At 44.2% G+C, this 18072-nt stretch overlaps 1 protein-coding gene across 5 annotated transcripts in view; it reads left to right on the top strand.

Annotated features, from left to right (window-relative positions):
• Positions 1-18072, top strand: part of MYRF (myelin regulatory factor) — a 97753-nt gene that overhangs the window by 64937 nt on the left and 14744 nt on the right. For 3 of the 5 annotated variants that reach the window (XM_081205894.1, XM_081205896.1, XM_081205898.1), the window contains 12 exons: positions 4874-5069; positions 5877-5953; positions 6477-6587; positions 7354-7444; positions 8398-8463; positions 11941-12141; positions 12232-12340; positions 13438-13547; positions 14218-14378; positions 15374-15446; positions 16165-16253; positions 17500-17568. In XM_081205894.1, the coding sequence (XP_081062020.1) occupies positions 4874-5069; positions 5877-5953; positions 6477-6587; positions 7354-7444; positions 8398-8463; positions 11941-12141; positions 12232-12340; positions 13438-13547; positions 14218-14378; positions 15374-15446; positions 16165-16253; positions 17500-17568 (1353 nt within the window). The remainder of the gene's footprint in view (positions 1-4873; positions 5070-5876; positions 5954-6476; positions 6588-7353; positions 7445-8397; positions 8464-11940; positions 12142-12231; positions 12341-13437; positions 13548-14217; positions 14379-15373; positions 15447-16164; positions 16254-17499; positions 17569-18072) is intronic. The other 2 variants (XM_081205897.1, XM_081205895.1) reach the window with 1 other exon arrangement.

The raw sequence follows: 18072 nt of genomic DNA, 5'->3' as shown, positions 1-18072 counted from the left end.
CAGATCCTCCCTGCATTCCACAAAGGTGATAGAGAACTGGCAAGCAGTCAGACAGATTCCGGGAATTGCCTACTCTCAAGAAGGCCCCGCCCCTGGGTTTCTATGCAGCCTGTATCTCCTATTTGGCCCCATTTTGGGGAGAGAGGGAAGGGCCTTTCTTGTCTGTGGTACCAAATAAAATGAGATGATTATCTGGCTTCATGAGAGCAATGTGGAGAGAAAGGGCCAGTGATTTACATTCAAGCCAGCTGTGGCGTTAGAGGGAGGCTGCCCTTGCATGGCCTAGGATGCCCACGCACAGCATCATTGCTGAGGGCTGCCTTTTCAAGGTCTCGCAGAAGGTAATTTATCTGCGTTCCTTCCCTGTGCATATATAAGGGGAGTAGGGGAAATATATATATATATTTATTGCTCCAAAGGAACATACAAAGAGGCCAAAGGCATGTCTCGCCCAGTATCCTTTCCCCCATTGTGGTCTACCAGGATAAGCGGTTAAGCAGGCTCTGAGATGAAGAAGCAGAACATGCTTCCTCTTGGAGGTAGTATACATTAGCTGTCTTGGAGCAGCCACTGATAGCCTTCTCTTTCGTGGATTTTTCTATTGCCTTTCTACAGCCTTCTAAATTGGAGACCATCACCACAACATGTGGAAGCAAATTCTGTAATTTTAACTCTGCACCAAGTAAGGAATCACTTTGGATTGTGTCCTGAATCTCATACTCCATTTGAGTTCCGGTATAATTTTGGCAGTGTGTGGAAGACAAGGTTGCACTGAAGGCCCACAGCCTACAAGCTACCCATGTGTGTTATTGTAATGCCTTTATATAAATGCATGGTGTAGCTGTACAGCATTTGGAATACTATGCAAAGTTCTGGTTGCCTCATCTCCAAAAAAGCGAGAAGAAGGTGCAGAAAAGGGAAATCCAGTTCGTTAAAGGATGGAGCCACTGCACTTAGAAATAATTTTTGAGGGGACAGGATAGAGGTTTATAAATTACGTGTGGTGTGGAGAAAGTAGAGACAGAAGTTTCTCTCCCCCCCCCCGCCCCATCACTATATTATTCATTGTTCTCACTTTGGCATGACTTTATTTTGCTGAAGGAATTCTCTCTCATTGCCTCCAGTCTAGCTGCTTCCTTGACAAGGCTCTTTAACCATGGCGGCATTCTTAGAGGAGGATAACTAAAAACGACTTGGCTTTCAACATAGCCATTTCCCACTAACCTTCCATGGGCTGTAGGCAGCACATGTTCAGCAACATCCCCTGTTCTCAGTGAGGTGAAAGCAATAGTTTTTATAATAATTAACTTGGGTAATCTCTCCCTCAATGAAAACCATGTTGTACTTTTACAAACTAGAGGCGCCAATCCTCCCTGTTGCAGCAGAAATAAATGCAGAATAAAACATTTTTTAAATAAAAAATATACCTATACTAATCCTTGAATTTCGCTGAGAAAGTAAGCGTTTGTGGCCCAAGTTTATCTAAATGGAGAAAAATAGGTTGTGAAGCACTCAGACCACATGATTTGCACACTCTACGACTAGGTGGCTTTTCCTCACCAATTCCCCCCTCCTTTTACAATTCAGATTTAATAATTTTAATGAAAGATACCATTTTAAATAATTGCTTAGACTTTTGAAGGGGGCGTCACGCATTTCATGCCACAGTGATTGTAATATTCAGGCACACTCTCCTCATTTGCAAGGTGGCTAGGGTGTGCTTTGGAAGAACAGGACATTTTTTTGAGATCCTGGCTTTAAAACAAAGTGGAATATAATATGTGAGATGCCTCTCTTATCTGTGGAAACCGTAGTGCTATCTGTTGCCATGGGCGTAGACATCTGCCTCGTAAAGAGGCCTCTGTGCATACTGTTACCCTCCTGTGACAGGAGCATGGCTCATTGCGTTTCTGGGGGTGGCTAACTTTCTGCCCTTATCTCCAGTTCTGAGTTGCTACTGTCCTCCCGCCCTTGCCTTTTCATTTTTACCTCATAACTCACACTCATTTCTTCATTATCTGTCCTTGAATTTCTCTGCATTTTGACCCAATACATGTTTTAAACATTTGTACACGTTTTGTAAAAAGAAAGATATGGGCTTTCGTTTGAACAGATTGCGGTCCTTGATCCGTGTTGGATTTGCTGAGCCATTTGTAAAGGGCTGGGTAGCGAAAGTGGTTTGATTGAATGGCGGAAGCTGCCAGTTTTGTTCTCTTCTCAAGTTTCAGTGGTGAATGGCTAGAGGCCCAGTACAATTTCAGTGGCAAACAGAAACCATGTCTATTCTAGCTGAAGAGCCTGAGGAGGAATGATGTAGCTTAGAACTGAAGAGGAATGACCGTGTGTCCACTTTTTTTGGGGGGGGGGAGTGGAAGGGGAAGAATTTGGCTTTTGGATAGGGCAGAATGGCAAGCACTGTAGGAAGGAGGGAATGGCACAATGAATCACCAAAAATGTGATGGAAAGGGGAGAGAGGGGGAGAGAAATTCCTCTCATACTTTCTGGCTAAGGTAGCTTACTCTGTGACCACCATCTGGTTTTCGTTCAGGGCACATCTCTGGCAGCTCAGGGTCCCCCCTGTTGCTATGAGGAAGAATTAAATGGCTCTTTATGGGGCCTGCCAGGTTCGCTCAACCCAAGGGTGCTGACAGCAAACAGAGTTTATCCAGTTGCTGCTGGCATGTCTGTGGAGGATTGTCGGCATGTCCATGGCCAGCTTTGGACCTCTGGAGGCCAAAGCAACTTACTGAAATGTTCTTCTTGCCATGGCCACACACAGAATCCTGCACTGGATTTTGAAATTCCTGGCCATCTTGGGTTCTTCTTGTCTATCCCACTTGTTACTGTGGTTGTTTTGAGCTTTGACTCTTTCAACAGTTGCTAGCCCTTCCTGTTTTCAACAGTCCCTCCTTTTTCCTGTCACGATCAAGCCCCTTGGTTCAAGTCTTCCCCTCTACAGCTTTCTGAAGCCTAAGGAGTTAAAGATACCAGCAAATACCATTTATCTGTTAAATAAGACTTCCCAACCCCAACAGACTACAACTCCCACTAGCCCTGGGCACCATGGCAACGCTGGCTGGCCCTGGTGGGAGTTGTAGTCCAAAGCATCCAGAGATTAAGAAAGACTCTGTTGAATTCTAGTGCTAACTGAGCCCTCAAAAACTCATTGAAAGTGTACACCTTAGTGGCTAAAAATATAAAGTTTCAGTTTTTATAGTAGGAAGTGCAGACCTTCAGGACCTCTGTCACTAACCAGCTTGATAGGGAGCCTCTTCTTACACTTGGGCCTGTAAAGAAGTAAGCCCAAATGAAATTAATGGGAGTTTTTTCTTTCTCAAATGAGAAAAATCAAATTTTAAGGGTGCATTTCCTCCAACAAGTACTTAAAATATACCGTAACTCGGTCATGCCGGCCTGCTGAATTCAACAGCATTTATTTGATTTTATTTTATTTGCACCTATTTGGTTGCAGTTTATGTTCATGTATGTCTGTGGGTCCGTGAGGCAGAGAGGCCTTCCCCACAGAACAAACCAGGCGTATTGGGAGCTGTGTGTATGCGTGCCTGTTGGCGAAGGCCACATATTTTCAGTGTTTCCATGACAACTAGTCCATTAAGGAGACATAGATTAAACCTCCCCAGCTGCTACATATGTTGCTTCCCCCCTCTTATTTGACACTCTGAGCTGCTGCCGCTTTGTATCCTGAGTACATACACTTCAGGCATTGGGGAGGAGATGGGGGGCGGGCGGAAAAAGAGTTTGGAAGGTGTAAGGAGCAACTTCAGGTAGCTCTGTTTTAAGACGTATGGCAGTCCAGAATGAACCTAGCCTTGTGCTGAAGCCAGGAAGATGCATCTCACGGGGAAATGTCTTCAGTGGCAATTTGGGTGGGTGGGTGGAATCTAGTTGAGGTGGGAGATTTCCAAGTCTCGGGATGATCATAAATTGCTTTACCAGAGCTAGCAAGCAATGCCAACCTAATCAGCTGTTAGTTGGCAGATCTGTAGGAAAACCAAACAAATCAAAGCAGAGCTGCTTGCTTCATACTGTTTACCTTTCCCCCACCCCCGGAGCATTGCCATTTCCCTTAGTTGAAGAAGGAACAATGCTAACTGACAGTGGTAATTTTAGGATGAGAAGAGAACTTTTTGCCTGTTTGTAGCTGTCAAATATCCTTTGACGTTTTCTCTGAAACTATTAAGCTAGCAAATCTGGGACTCACATGTTGGGATTAGCTTATGTTGTCACATCCTCACTTCAAACCTAGTTACAAATTCCCCTACCCCAACATACAACCTCAAATCCAGGGTGGTGTGATGGACAGAGTGGTGGACGGACCAGAGAGATCCAGATTTACACACACACCCATTTAGCCATGCAACTCTATAGGTGCTGTTGGGCCAGCCCACTATCTCTCAACCTATCCTACTTCATTGTATTGTTGTAGGGCAGGGCCAGGGAATCTCATGGGGCCCTCCAGCATCTCTGTTTGGCCTTCTGGATTCTACCCAGGTTGTCTCTGAAAATTGTCCCCTATAAGCTGTTATTTGCATTGGGAGAGGAGCCCAAACAGTTTAGGGTGCTTTGATAAACAACCCTGTAACCTAAACTTTTTCAGGATAGGGCTGGGTAGGATGGCTCATGCTTCAAGAATGCTTGCTGGTGATGCCTTATGTCCAAGCTGACAAATTGTGTTATGGGGGGGAAGAGATACATGGTTACCTTCCAAATGTTTATCGTTTCCAGGCAAATGTTATTTTTGCAGATGGCAGAAGAAGTAGCTTGTGCAATTTGTGTCTGTTGGAGTGAGAGTATCTGCAAGAAAATAACTTGATTGACATTGAATGTTCACGTCTTCTCCCTTTGGTGACAGACCGATGCCCACATACCGGGTGGATGCAGATAAAGGCTTCAACTTCTCTGTGGGTGATGATGCTTTTGTGTGCCAGAAGAAGAATCACTTCCAGGTCACCGTCTATATTGGTATGATTGGAGATCCTAAGTATGTCAAGACCCCCGAAGGCTTGAAGCCGCTTGAATGCTTCTATCTGAAACTGCATGGAGTAAAGGTAATTGTGAAGATGGGAATATGCAATGGTTAAAGAGGTGGAGCACAACCTCTGTTGATACCAGCAATTATGTGACTTATCATATCTATGAAAAACTTAGTGTATTTACTGCGCAGGTGGCTGTGTATGTGACTTGTCAGGCCGTGTGTTTGTGCAGTCTTAGCTCCAAGCCATCTTACAGCCTGAGTGGTTGCAGTGGGAGCTGACGCTTTCAAAACTGGAGGTTTGATAACATCAGTCTTTTGTAATCCTTCAGTGGTTCAAGAGTTCCTCAAGGCAGATAACCCCACACTCAATTAATTTTGAGTGTGCAAAATGTATTTATCCCAGGACACCTTACAATGCAATTAAAACAAAAACATGAAAATAGAATATACAATCACTAAATTCAATAAGCAGAAAATCTAATCAAATAACTACTAAAACAGCAGAGTTAAAACTTCATATTCAGTGTTTAAAATGTAGCATCCTTCCAATATGCCACTGGATCTGAATTTAAGCAAAGGAGCACTCCCTCTGCATGCAAGTAGAATAATAGTGACTCCATTACTAAATTTGTGTGGTTATTTTCATATTGGGATGCAGCAAATGACCCTTTTTACTTGCTCCTCTCCTACCTCTCCCAAGCTTAACAGCTGGAGAAGAGGGAATGCAGAGCAGTACACATACTGAGTGCCAGTCACCAGGATGTCAAATAATCTATCTGCAGTGTTTCAAAATAAAGAGGTGGCTGCTTGTGGGAATGCATGAGCCTGGAAACACATCATATTGTGCTCTCTAAAACGAGCCTGGATCTTTTCTTTTCAGTTGGAGGCCTTGAACCAGTCCATCAACATAGAGCAGTCGCAGTCTGACCGCAGCAAACGACCCTTCAACCCTGTCATGTGAGTACTGCTTCCATTTGTGGGCCCACCTCCAAACCCTCACGTCTAACACATGCACACACCTTTGTGTGAGCAGTCCAGAGAAGATTAGGCACTAAAAAGGGTAGCTTGGACATGGCGGCTCATGCTCATTAATCTGACTTCTGCTGGTGCATCTTCTTCCTACAGGCGGTGTTGCTTCTTGCACTACCTCTCCTTTTTGAGTGTGCTGACACCTGAATGCAAAAGGGACTGCATATTAAGCTTCCCACCCAGGAGCAGCACAGCAGTGCCTCATTGAAATGGGTGGGGATTTAAGTGCTTAGCTCTGTTCTTGTGCCACTGATTTCCCTGGGAGTTTAGGTGCGCTTAGTGCTCTCTTGTATTAAACACTTCGCCTGAATGCAGATTTCCTCCCCACCATGCATCCCTTGCATCCTCAATTTTACGCACTTTGGTTGGTCCCATCCAGGTAAAAGAATATGCTTTCTCTTTGACACATGCAGAATGTCATTTATTCTTTTTTTATTTTCCTTTTTTCCAGGGTCAATTTGCCTCCGGAGCAGGTTACAAAGGTCACTGTGGGACGGTTGCACTTCAGTGAGACAACAGCCAATAACATGAGGAAGAAGGGCAAGCCCAATCCCGATCAGAGGTAGGGGCTGTGTGCTACCTGTCTCCTCCCCCACAAAAGAATCTGTAATTAAAGTTAACTAACTAACTAACTAACTAACTAACTAACTAACTAACTAATAAATGTGTGTGCTGCCCTGCAATGTGAACATTCTTACATTAATAAAATAGCAGAAATAAAAAGTAAAAAACCTCCGCAGAATAAAAAATGGTGGGTAAAACTTGCTGCAAAATATTATCACCATTGAAAGTCCTTTATTTATATAGTTATATGTATAATTTCATAAAAATATCAAAGCCATTTACAACACCTATAATACTAAGGTTGCCATATTTCAAAAAGTGAAAATCCAGAAACGGCTGTGTCCGGGAAGTTCTGGACATATGGCAACCCTATATAATACACACAAAAATTAAAACAGATCACCAGCTGATTATGTTTTTCTTAATTGTACGTATAAGTCTTTCTAGATCCTGAAAGGTTATCTTTGCACTGTGCCTGCGTGGTTCAGATGCTGCAGATGCTGAACAAAAGAAGTGTATCTGTATAGGTCATCATTTCTTTTAGCTGCTAGGCCTCAAATTATTTCAGAGGTTTTTTTACAGAAGAAAGGCAATGAATGTAATATTGTTGTTGGAATGCAATACATCAGATTAAGTTTGTAATTAATTTATAATATGTTTATTTTTTACTGATTTTTTTTTAAAAAATTGTCATCATGTTGAATTGTGATTAGGAGTGCATTAAAGCCTGCATTTATCTTCAACCCACTTTGTTTTATTTTCAGGTACTTCATGCTGGTTGTGGCCTTGCAAGCTCATGCCCAGAGCCAGCACTACACTCTGGCTGCTCACATCTCGGAGCGCATCATTGTTAGAGTAAGTCCCTCTTTCCTCCCTTTCCCTTGCAGGACATTGTTCTCCTAACTCTGAGCACCTACAGCTCTTGACTTGACTTGATGGGGAATTCTTGACACTGGTACCAAACTGTCCCTGATTCCACAGCACCCCTTGCTGCTGCCCCTTGTCCATCTGCAGACCCCACTATCCAACTCCTCCCTGGCTTTCTGCATCCTCATTTTCTCCTTTGCACAAATAAGGCCTTTGCAAACACCAAGTAAGAGAGATCACTTGCTTTATGGTTCCCGATAAGGAGATATGGGCAGGATTGGAAGGTTTATTGCTGAAAATGGTGCCCAGGGGCCATGGAATGTAAGACAGCTCTTGCACCCTCTGCAATAGAAAGAGAAAGCCAAGGTTGCAAGTAGGAATGGTGCAACAAGATACCAGCCCTGCAGTCATATCATTGATTGTGCTGTTCTGCTGCCTGGATGCCACCATTAAGCTTGCTCAGCAGCATGCAGTCCTGCTCCAAGGCACAGGGCAAGTCATATGGCTCAGATGTTAAACCAACTCACAATATTGCACTTGTGCGGACACATGCTTAAAGGTTCATGGGAAGGGGATTTGGGGAGCACATGAGGGTGACTTATAGGAAAGCCACATCTAATTACACCTAGGTGGGCACAAATGTGTAAGGAACTCTTCCCCATGTCTCCACCAGACATTGCTTTGGGCCCCAATGCGTCAGTTCTGAAACTGATGCTCTCAAATGGGTTCAGCTAGTTGGATGCCTGAGTAAGCATCTTAAATAGACTGGCTTCTTGGACTTTAGGAAGCATGATCTTGGGGGAAGGGCATTTGAAGAGGTCAAGGGTGGCTCCTGTGCTTCCAGAGAGCCTTTTGCAAACAAGGAGGACACTAGGCTGTGACTTTGTGGTTGGCTGTCTCCGCCCTGCTGCCTTTTTAAGTGCTGTGTCCATTTCCTCTAGCAAAGGGCCGGTTCGGGGTTAAAACACAAACAGAGGGCGGACGGGGACCCCGGAGTCTGCAGACAAGTAAGTAGCATGCTGAACTATGCAGTCTCCGGGGTGGAGATGGGGGGCTCTTTTGTAGAATGGGATGAGAGATGCTTCTGCCCTGAGCAGAGCTTGCCCCAGTCTTGTCAGTGAGGCTAAGGATCTGTCTGCACTAGCACAAGAAATGTGGTTTGGTTGCACATCAGACGCACAGCTGACTCACTTAATCCGCAGTGAAAATGGTGTGAGCGCCAGAGTGCTTGTGGAACATGTCAGAAGCTGTGTCACATCCATGGCTGCTTCTCTGTAAACCTGTAAACCTGACACTCTTATTATGACACCTTTTATATCATTCCTCTACATGTGATATAATAGTACTTACGCAGCACCACCCATTGCAGGATTTCATAAGCAAAAAAAAAAAAAAAAAGGGCACAGTCTCGAGAAGCTTTAGTCTAAACATTGGCAGGTGAGAAGGCAGTGTTGTAAGAGGTGGATTAGGAATGCATGTGAGCAAATGCAGCTAGCTTTTGTTTCAGCTGAGGATCTTAAACCAAGGGCTTCATGAAAAAGTGGGTTTTAAGGTGGGATATGAAGGATGAGAAAGTGCATCCTGCAGCTGCTTGCTTGCCTGGGCTAAGAGGACTGATTGGAACACTGATGCAGTGCAATAGATTCATGAAACTAGGACTATTTGGATCTGCCCAAAGAACAGAGCAGCAAATTTTCAGCAGGACAGATCACATTAAAACAGTTGTGAGGGTACTTAGAATAAGGCTCATAACACATGTAATCGCAGAAGAGGAATAACGGGAAACAAACTCCATTTAGTATTACTTTTTAGACATATACAGTGGTGCCCCGCAAGACGAATGCCTCGCAAGACGGAAAACTCGCTAGACGAAAGAGTTTTCTGTTTTGGAGGTGCTTCGCAAAACGAATTTCCTATGGGCTTGCTTCACAAGACGACAATGTCTTGCGAGTTCCTGCTGGTTTTTTCCCTCCCCCCCCCCTTCTAAGCCGCTAAGCCGCTTATCAGCTGATCCGATCAGCAGATAAGCTGCTAAAAGCCGCTAATAGCGCTAATCCGCTAATCCGTCAATGGGCTTGCTTCGCAAGACGAAAAAACCGCTAGACGAAGAGAATCACAGAACGGATTCTTTTCGTCTTGCGAGGCACCACTGTAACCAGAACTGTGTTAGTGTGTACGTTTTTTAGCTCTGAACTTTTGCAAATGGTAAATTTGCATAGAATTAAATATTTTGATAGTCATGGAGAAGTGCAAAGGCCTCTGAGGGACACTGAAGCCCTTGCCACTAGAAGCCCTACAGAAGCTTCTCCTTGGATTTGGAAATTCCACCAGACAGTGCCTGGTGAAGCCCATGAGAGGTAGGAGCTTGGGCGGGAGGAGAAAGAGACCTCCTGAGAGTCTTGAGATGCTGGAATCTGCTTCCATTGTGTGTTCTGTGCAAATGTACAAAAGCAAATGTTTTTGTTAAAAAACCTTGGCTTTTTGTACAGAATACACAATACCTGCCCAGTCCACGGAGGCTTGGCCAAACGGCAGCATGACTACAATGGGTTTTTGTGTACTTTCATGCAGAGGTAATGGTTAAATAGGAAAGTACTATGTCAGATAACACTCCCATTGAACACAAGGAGTGAAATTATACTTCTGTACCTAGCTGGTTAAAATTCCTCATTCCTGTGACTGTGCTTCTCCCACTTTCTAAACTTTCTGAACTCTGGATAGCATCACAGTGACTGTCTCTCCTCTTATGTCCATAATGCCAAGAATTTTGAGGGGAACATGTGAGGGAAAGGTGGTCAGAGTTTGAGAATAACTAAACCCCCAGGTTCAGCTTTGGAACAGACTTGCATTGTGAAAGTGCAGCTCTGAACTGCATGAAATAGTGATAAAGAAGGATGCATAGGAGTGTTTGCAGAGGGGTGTTTGTGTAAAGCACGAACAATGAGCAGAATGAATCAGATAGGAACATTGGTGCCTAGAAAGAGCTACATGAAATTAGCTGCTGAAGCCCAATTCGTATCAGATGCAAAACTGTGTTTCTGTGCAATTTTTATTGACCCAGTATGCATGCAATACCAAGCCAAATTGTGATTTAGCATGAACGTGTGTTCCCAGGGAGGATATTGCTGCTGCTGCTGCTGCTGCTGTTCTCCTTCTCCAGTCCTGCTGCTGCTGCACTGCTCTGTTTTCAGCCATGGTTTGGTCAAGCCCTTGTCAGGACCTGGGCTCCTAGTTTGTCTCCATAGACAATATGCTAAGCAGTCAGGAGCAAGGGCAGTGGAGGAGCAAAGCACTTATGATCTCCTCTCCAGGAATCCACACATTTGCAGTAAGCCGTGGTTTGGCTTGGCATCACATGGAAACCTGAGCCATTGAGCCCCTACATCAAATAGTGCTGTTTCTTGGACTTGACCCATGTGCAAAAGGTCCTTTTCCTGAGAAGCCACAATCTGCCCTTACTACATTTGGGAATAGGGGCCAGGGGCTTCCAGACTCGGCAAGCTTAAGCCCCAGGAACATATTGAGAAAATAAGCACCATCTGAGATGTTTGATCCTCCTGTTCTCTCCTGTCACTCTGGTGCTGGCTTTGCCAATTAGCTTATCGCACATTTATCATCACCATCACAACCCTCATGCAAGCCACCCTGTCACTTCCTTAACAATCCCTTGGGGATTTGTTTTGCAATGGTGATGCTTTGCCTCATAGCTAGAATTCCCACACACCCCTCCTGCTGAGAGAGAAAAGCTTGCAACTTTATCTTTATCCGTTGTGGGCTGGAAAAGGGCATTTATCTCAGCAGGTCTGTAAACACACACTGACTCAGAACCAAGGCTCCTTGTGCTTAGCTTGCAAAGTGAACCAGACAGCCTTCCGCAAGCTGTAAACAACTTACTGTTGTGCATTTTGTCTAACTACGCTGCAAAGTAAGTTTTCTTGGAGGCTGTGTCGCTGTCTCCAAACATGGACAAAAAGCAGTGTGTTCTTATCCATGCTGATGGTCATAAAACTTGAAAAAATGAAACTGGAATTCCCAAAATACTCTGCAAAGCAACTTGCATTTCATCTGACTGCAAAAATGTGCACTGAGTTGCCTATAAGGTGTAGTGTGCAAAATACTTGCAGAGGTGTTGGGCCACTAAACACTGTGGAGGGCCCTTATCAAAGACTTGCCACTCTGCATGATTTCAATTGCTCTGGTGGTTTGTTATTCTGTGCCTGGCTGACTCATTTGCTTATTTCTCTTGCCCAGCTTCAATATTGGTTGGTGGGCAACATTTTTGTTTTCAATGATTCAAATCAGTTAACTTGCGCAAAAGAATTTCCCCCTGCATTTAGGAAGAGGGGAGGCGACTGTTCTGCATTGGTCTTATTCTAAAAACAGCAGTTTTTTCTCCCCAATAACTTTGTTTCTCTCTGCAGTTCTGTGTTGTTGACATTAATGTCCTATGGGCATCTCTCCCCTCTTTTCTTTTCTTTTCTTAGGCCTCCAACCCAGGCCAATTTGAGAGTGACAGCGATGTACTCTGGCAACGTGCTCAGCTCCCCGACACCGTCTTTCACCACGGCAGAGTTGGCATCAACACAGACCGCCCAGATGAAGCCTTGGTCGTCCATGGGAACGTAAAAGTCATGGGCTCCCTTATGCACCCATCAGACATCCGAGTCAAAGACGACATCCAGGAAGTAAGAGCTTGGCCCAGCATGCCTTAGTCAGTAGGATCTCTGCTTAGGAAATGCAGACCAAGGTCATTATTGTGGGTCTTATGGTTTCAGGTGGATACCACAGAACAGCTGAAGAGAATCTCCCGTATGCGACTGGTGCACTATAACTACAAGCCAGAGTTTGCTGCCACCGTAGGCCTGGAGAACACATCAGAGACAGGTACAGTCCTTTCACTGACCCCGAGCTTCATCCTTGCACCTGTGCTGTTCAGGAGTTTTAATGCTAGCAAAAGTGTCAACATCCACCTTCACCCAAATCAGGATATCCATGATCTAACATATACCCACTGTTGGCCTGCACTTGGGACCTTAATAATAGCGTTTTCCTGTCCTTCTGTGAAACATCCCTTAGGCATACTAAATTGTATGTATACGGCATGTGTCATCTGATCATTGGTTCTGATGTTATACATATATGACACTCTACTTCGAGGTTACAGTTAGTGAAAGTCCCCAGTATTGCAGGGCTTGGGGGAAATGCTGTGGTCTTTCTCAGTCTTTGTCATTCATAGAATCATAGAATTGTAGAGTTGGGAGGATCCTGAGGCTCCCTCTTGTCAAACCCCCTGCAATGCTTGAACACATCTATGGTAAAAATCAAGAAATGGGTCTCACAAAGTACAAAGGCGGATCTCAGGTCTGAACTGGATAATGACCACTGAAGTAGCACATGTCTCTTCCGGATGCTAGCTTTCTGTGTGCAGGTATTCCTTTTGCATGGAGAAACAATTTAATTATTTAAGCCCCACCAACAGATTTACGTATGCCCTGATTATCAGTCTTCACTCAGGGAGGCTGCAGGGAGGTTTTCTGCAGCAGACAAATAAAGCAGCCTTCCCCAACCTAGCGCCCTCCAGATGTTTTGAGCTACAACTCCAACCATCTCCAGCCAGTGTGGCCATGATGGGTATGACTGATGGGAGCTGTGGTGAAAAACATCTGACGGCTGCCAGGTTAGCAGAGGCTGACATAAATCCTCCTGCCTGGGAACACATATTTGCTTTATAAATTGCGAAGCTATCCTTAGTTACTTGCTTATTTCTACCCTCCCACAGGCTACATTCGAGTTGTTTTCTCCTGCAGCATATTTTATATAAACAGTATATAGCTGGAGGTATGTGCGTCACAGAGTCCCCTACTAGCATTGGTCCAAACTCCCTCATACCTGATCCTAGCAGGTGCCTCTGGGATTCTAAGGTTGCATTTATATTTTGTGGCCCAGAGCTACTGTGATGCATGCTTCCCATTTCTGTTCAGGTGTCATTGCTCAGGAGGTGAGGGAGATTCTCCCAGAAGCAGTGAAAGATACTGGGGACATGGTCTTTACCAGTGGGAGGACTGTAGAGAACTTCCTAGTGGTGAATAAGGTGAGTGGAGCCCTTAGAAGAGGAGGCAAGCAACAAACAGAAAACAAGTTTGATAGGAATGACAGACTCTTCGGGCATCATTTCCCACTCTATATATTTTTAGCAAAACCCAAGCCAAAGCTGAAATTGGGGCGGGGGGAGAGAGAGAGAGAGAGAGAGAGAGAAATTGAGAGATATTTGTTCAGGGTTTGGAGGCCACTCTGGAAGAAAAATTTGAAGCTGGGGAGCAAGAACTGAAAATGCTTCTTTCCTTGCCCTCAAACGGACACACAGACCCAGACCCTCAGGCACACAGAGCACTCCCAGAAGGCAGCCCTCTGATGACCATTCTGGCGGGAGACACAGGGGGGTGATAAGTATCTAGGGGCAAAGTCATCTAAGGCAGAAATCCTATGTAGGTTTTCTTGGGAGGAAACCCCATTGATGGATTTTTTTTCTGAGGAAACAGGCATAAAATTGGTCTGTTAACTGTGTGATAAGTAGATTATAGGCATCAAAGAGCAATCTTTCTGAGGTGGAGGTGCTCTTGCCTTTGCATGGAAGGAGCCGGGTGGCGGCAGTGGGTGTGTGTGTGTTGAGGGTAGGGAATGATTGTAAATCACCAAAAACTAAGGGCATAATGTGAGGACCTGAGCACACCCAAAGAGAGTGTTTATTTTGTCCATGCTAGGAGCGCATTTTCATGGAAAATGTAGGGGCTGTGAAAGAGCTTTGCAAACTGACTGATAACCTGGAGACCCGGATTGATGAACTGGAGAGATGGAGTCATAAACTCGCCAAACTCAAGCGACTGGACAGTATGAAATCAACTGTTAGCTCTGGAGCATTCAGGTACTACAGAGACCTGTGTAAAAAAAAAAAAAGCAAAGATAGGGCAGTAAATTTAATATTCTAACTTCTTTTCAGTTAGAGTATTTTAAACAATACAGCTCTGAGTAAATGGGTTGTTACGCAGGCTGCAATGATATACACACTTTTAGGAATAAATAACGTTCCACACAGTTGAACATCTGAGTAAGTAAGCATAAGATTGCATTGGTAGAAAAGCAAAAATAACTTTGAAGTATGCTCAGATACGTACTCAGGCTAAAAAACTTGTTCCTCCACTGACGCCTCTTCTAACGGGAGGGCAAATATTGTGATCCCTTCTCCTGCCTCTTATGAGGTCATGGTCCCAGAAGAAGTATTCAGTTTGGGCCTCTGAACAGAGAGTGTCCCAGTGATTCAGAAGACTCTGTCTACCTACTCCTCTCCCACAGGAATAAGATCTTCAGATAGAGCAAGCATCTATACTCTCTAAAGATGACTTTCCTGTAAATCTGCATCTAAAAGTCCCAGTTTAAAAATCTGTTTCAGAGAATACTCTGTTTTCAAAGAGGAATAGTGAAAGTAGTAGAAACCTTCACTAGACACCCAGTAAGTTTAAAAACAAAACAAAACCCAAACTGTTGTGAATGACCCATTTGCTAATTAAACCCCTCTCTGGTAGCACCCTGACATTCTCCTTCATATAAGGACCCCTTCGCTGCACCTTATTCCCTCCCACCTGTGTTGAGTTTATGCCTGTGAACCAGCTAGATACCTATTCCTTGGCAAAAAACAAATATTGACTACTTCACAATCCTATATTGGGTTATCGCCCCATTCTCCAGAAAGCGGCACCAAATTCATTGTGGTCCGTGCGTATACGTGCTAAAATTATGAAAACAGAGTGTTTGTTAAGAAACAGATTGGTAGTGGGAGAGGGAGGAGGAGCAGAATGAAGTGAAATTAAATATGATAAGGAGTGCTGATCTGGGTGCATCCTAACTTTCCTTTCATTGTAGCCAAGCAGGGAGTCAGTTCAGCCGTGCAGGAAGTGTGCCACACAAAAAGAGGCCCCCCAAAATGTCCAGCAAGGTAAGAAGCCTTTGTAAGGGAGACACATGTTGTAATATGAGCTGTGATTGCTCATGTGCATGAGGCACATTTGTGTTGTTGAAGCTGGTTCTGTCACTTGAAAGAAGACGCAGCTGCTGATTCTGTAGGCTGGGTTTGGGGCTCTTGATTGTGCAGCACCTCACCATCATGGTGTGCAGATGGAATCGAATGTTTGCCTTTGAGTCCCACAAGCCAAGTTGTGTTCGCTGAGGCTGCTTGTTAAGGTGTTGGGTGAACGTTAGCACATACAAATTGAAAACGCTTGCACAGTGATATTTATGGTCTCTGTGGGCTGAGAACTATTTTTGTATACATGATGCATTCCTTGATCTGATTTCCTGGTGTCTGAGCTGACTCTTGCATTCCTGCTTCATCCAGCAACCTTCCCTTGTGAATAATTTGTGTTCTGTTTCCTCTTCAAAAAGTCTGCATTTTCATTGCATTTCATAATTCCTTCACCAACTCAGGGTTCTCCTTTATTTCCTTTATTTAGTAGCCTTCTGAAATGTGGTACCAAAGCCTCCTCAGACATCTTGGCTCTTTCTTGGGGAGGGTGGGTGAGGGTCAGTGAGGAAGGGGCACATTACAGCCTGCTATCCCCAAAAGAACGACACAGAAAGATCAGAACAGGAATACAGGGATAACTTTCTGATGAAATTTCTGGTGGTTCTCTTTCCCTCCCCTTTGTCTTGTGCAGTCCCCTTCTGTGGTCACGGACCAAGCGTGCATCAGCCAACGTTTCCTTCAAGGCACCATCATTGCCCTGGTGATCATCATGGCATTCAGGTTGGTGTCTGCACACCTGGGCTATTTCACACTCAGCAGATGAGTGGTGCACAGAACTGAGAATTTGAACCAGGAAGAGGGCCTTCTTGATAGTGGTGCCCGCCCTGTGGAATGCCCTCCCACCAGATGTCAAGGCAATGAACAACTATCTGACTTTTAGAAGACACCTGAAGGCAGCCTTGTTTAGGGAAGTTTTTAATGTTTGATGTTTTGTTGTGTTTTTAATATCCTATTGGAAGCTGCCCAGAGTGGCTGGGGAGGCCCAGCCAGATGAGTGGGGTATAAGTAATAAATTAATATTGTTGTTGTTGTTGTTGTTGTTGTTAGGGGGGGGTTCTGGCCTGTGAGTGAATGCTTATCTGGTTATGCTTATCTAGGGGTGGGCCAGTTTCATCCCAAATGAAGGTGAAGCGATGAGTGCTTTCTTCTTAGCACTGTGCTCTTGTCTCTTGATTGTTGCCATAGAATCACAGTGAAATGTACCTCAGTCATAAAATCCACCTATTTTAGGTTGCATGTGACAAATGTGTGGATATAATTTTCATGAACACGGCTGAGCCTGTCCAGTGTATTGCTGGTTGCTACAACTGCACTGATGGCAACTACAGTTATTGTCCTGAAATCAGAAGAAAATTAAGTGAATCACTTTGCAGTAAAGTTGAAGAACCTGGACTTTTAAAATTTATTTTCCCTCCCTCCTCCCACCTTTTCAGGGGGTGAGGTTTGCCACCACATTTTCCAAAATAATCGCAGCAATAAGGAGAACTAGAAACCTGTTTTTGGTTTTTTTTTAAGACTAGAAAGCGGCTTTGTTGGAAATTTGGAGTTCTGGTGTCTCCTCTTTTAGTTGGCAAATCCTGTATGTTAGATAGGCAGCCATGGGATGTCATGCAGAAACTGATCTGATGTGTTTCCTGGTATTGTTTTTTGTTTTGTTTTGTTTTTTACTATGGATTCCTGGCTACCAGAGTCCACTTGTAATAAATATGATTTCAAATCAAATTGCACTTCTGGGTGGTTGTTCTTAGGCAAGTGCCCTTTCTAACCATATTTTACTTTCAAACTGAGTTGGCGAGGTATGCCACTGAGTATATGTACTCTTTGATGTCCTGTGGAGTAAAGATTTCCCTGGACTTGAGTTAATCATACACACAAAGGCTGACCTGTTTGGAGGCAACTTCCTTTTCCTCCCTGAAATATTGAAAGTTTATGTTTCCAAAGGCTCCGTTTCTCTTCTCTTTCGCAGCGTGATATCCATGTCTACCCTCTATGTGCTGAGCTACCGCAATGAGGAAGACGTTGTGGATATAGAAGGGTATGTAGCTCCTTTTGCTGCCCCCATTCCTCCTTTGGTTACTTGCTTCCTCAGAAGGAAATGCATCTTCCTTTCGAAACCCTAAGTAGGAAAGCGCACAATCATGAAAGAAACCTTCAAACCAGAAGAGCGCTAGAAAATCAGATATGGAAAAGAGTGTAAGAAGGTGTTGAGAAGACCAGATATGTTATCTAGAGGGGGGAGGGTGTCTTAAAGAATCTCTAATACAGCTGGGGTTTGGGGCTGTCAGCTTGGTAAAGAAAAGGAGCACCTTATAATAAACACTGCCCAGGAGATGAGTGAAACGGAATACATCAAAGCTGTTTCTTGGAAATATAGTCCCTGAGGAAATTTTTTATTTATTGTGATTTATGGATGTGGCCCCAGAGGGAATTTCTTTATTTATTGTCCCTAAGGGAAATCTCTTTATTTAGGACTGGTTTCAGCTACCCCATTCTACTAACAGAAGCCAGGGCAAGGACCCCCCAGCAGTGCAATGAGACT

The sequence above is a fragment of the Podarcis bocagei genome (genome assembly GCF_964188305.1).
Source record: "Podarcis bocagei genome assembly, chromosome: 1".
NCBI lineage: Eukaryota > Metazoa > Chordata > Lepidosauria > Squamata > Lacertidae > Podarcis > Podarcis bocagei.
This window is presented reverse-complemented; position numbering and strand designations above follow the sequence as displayed.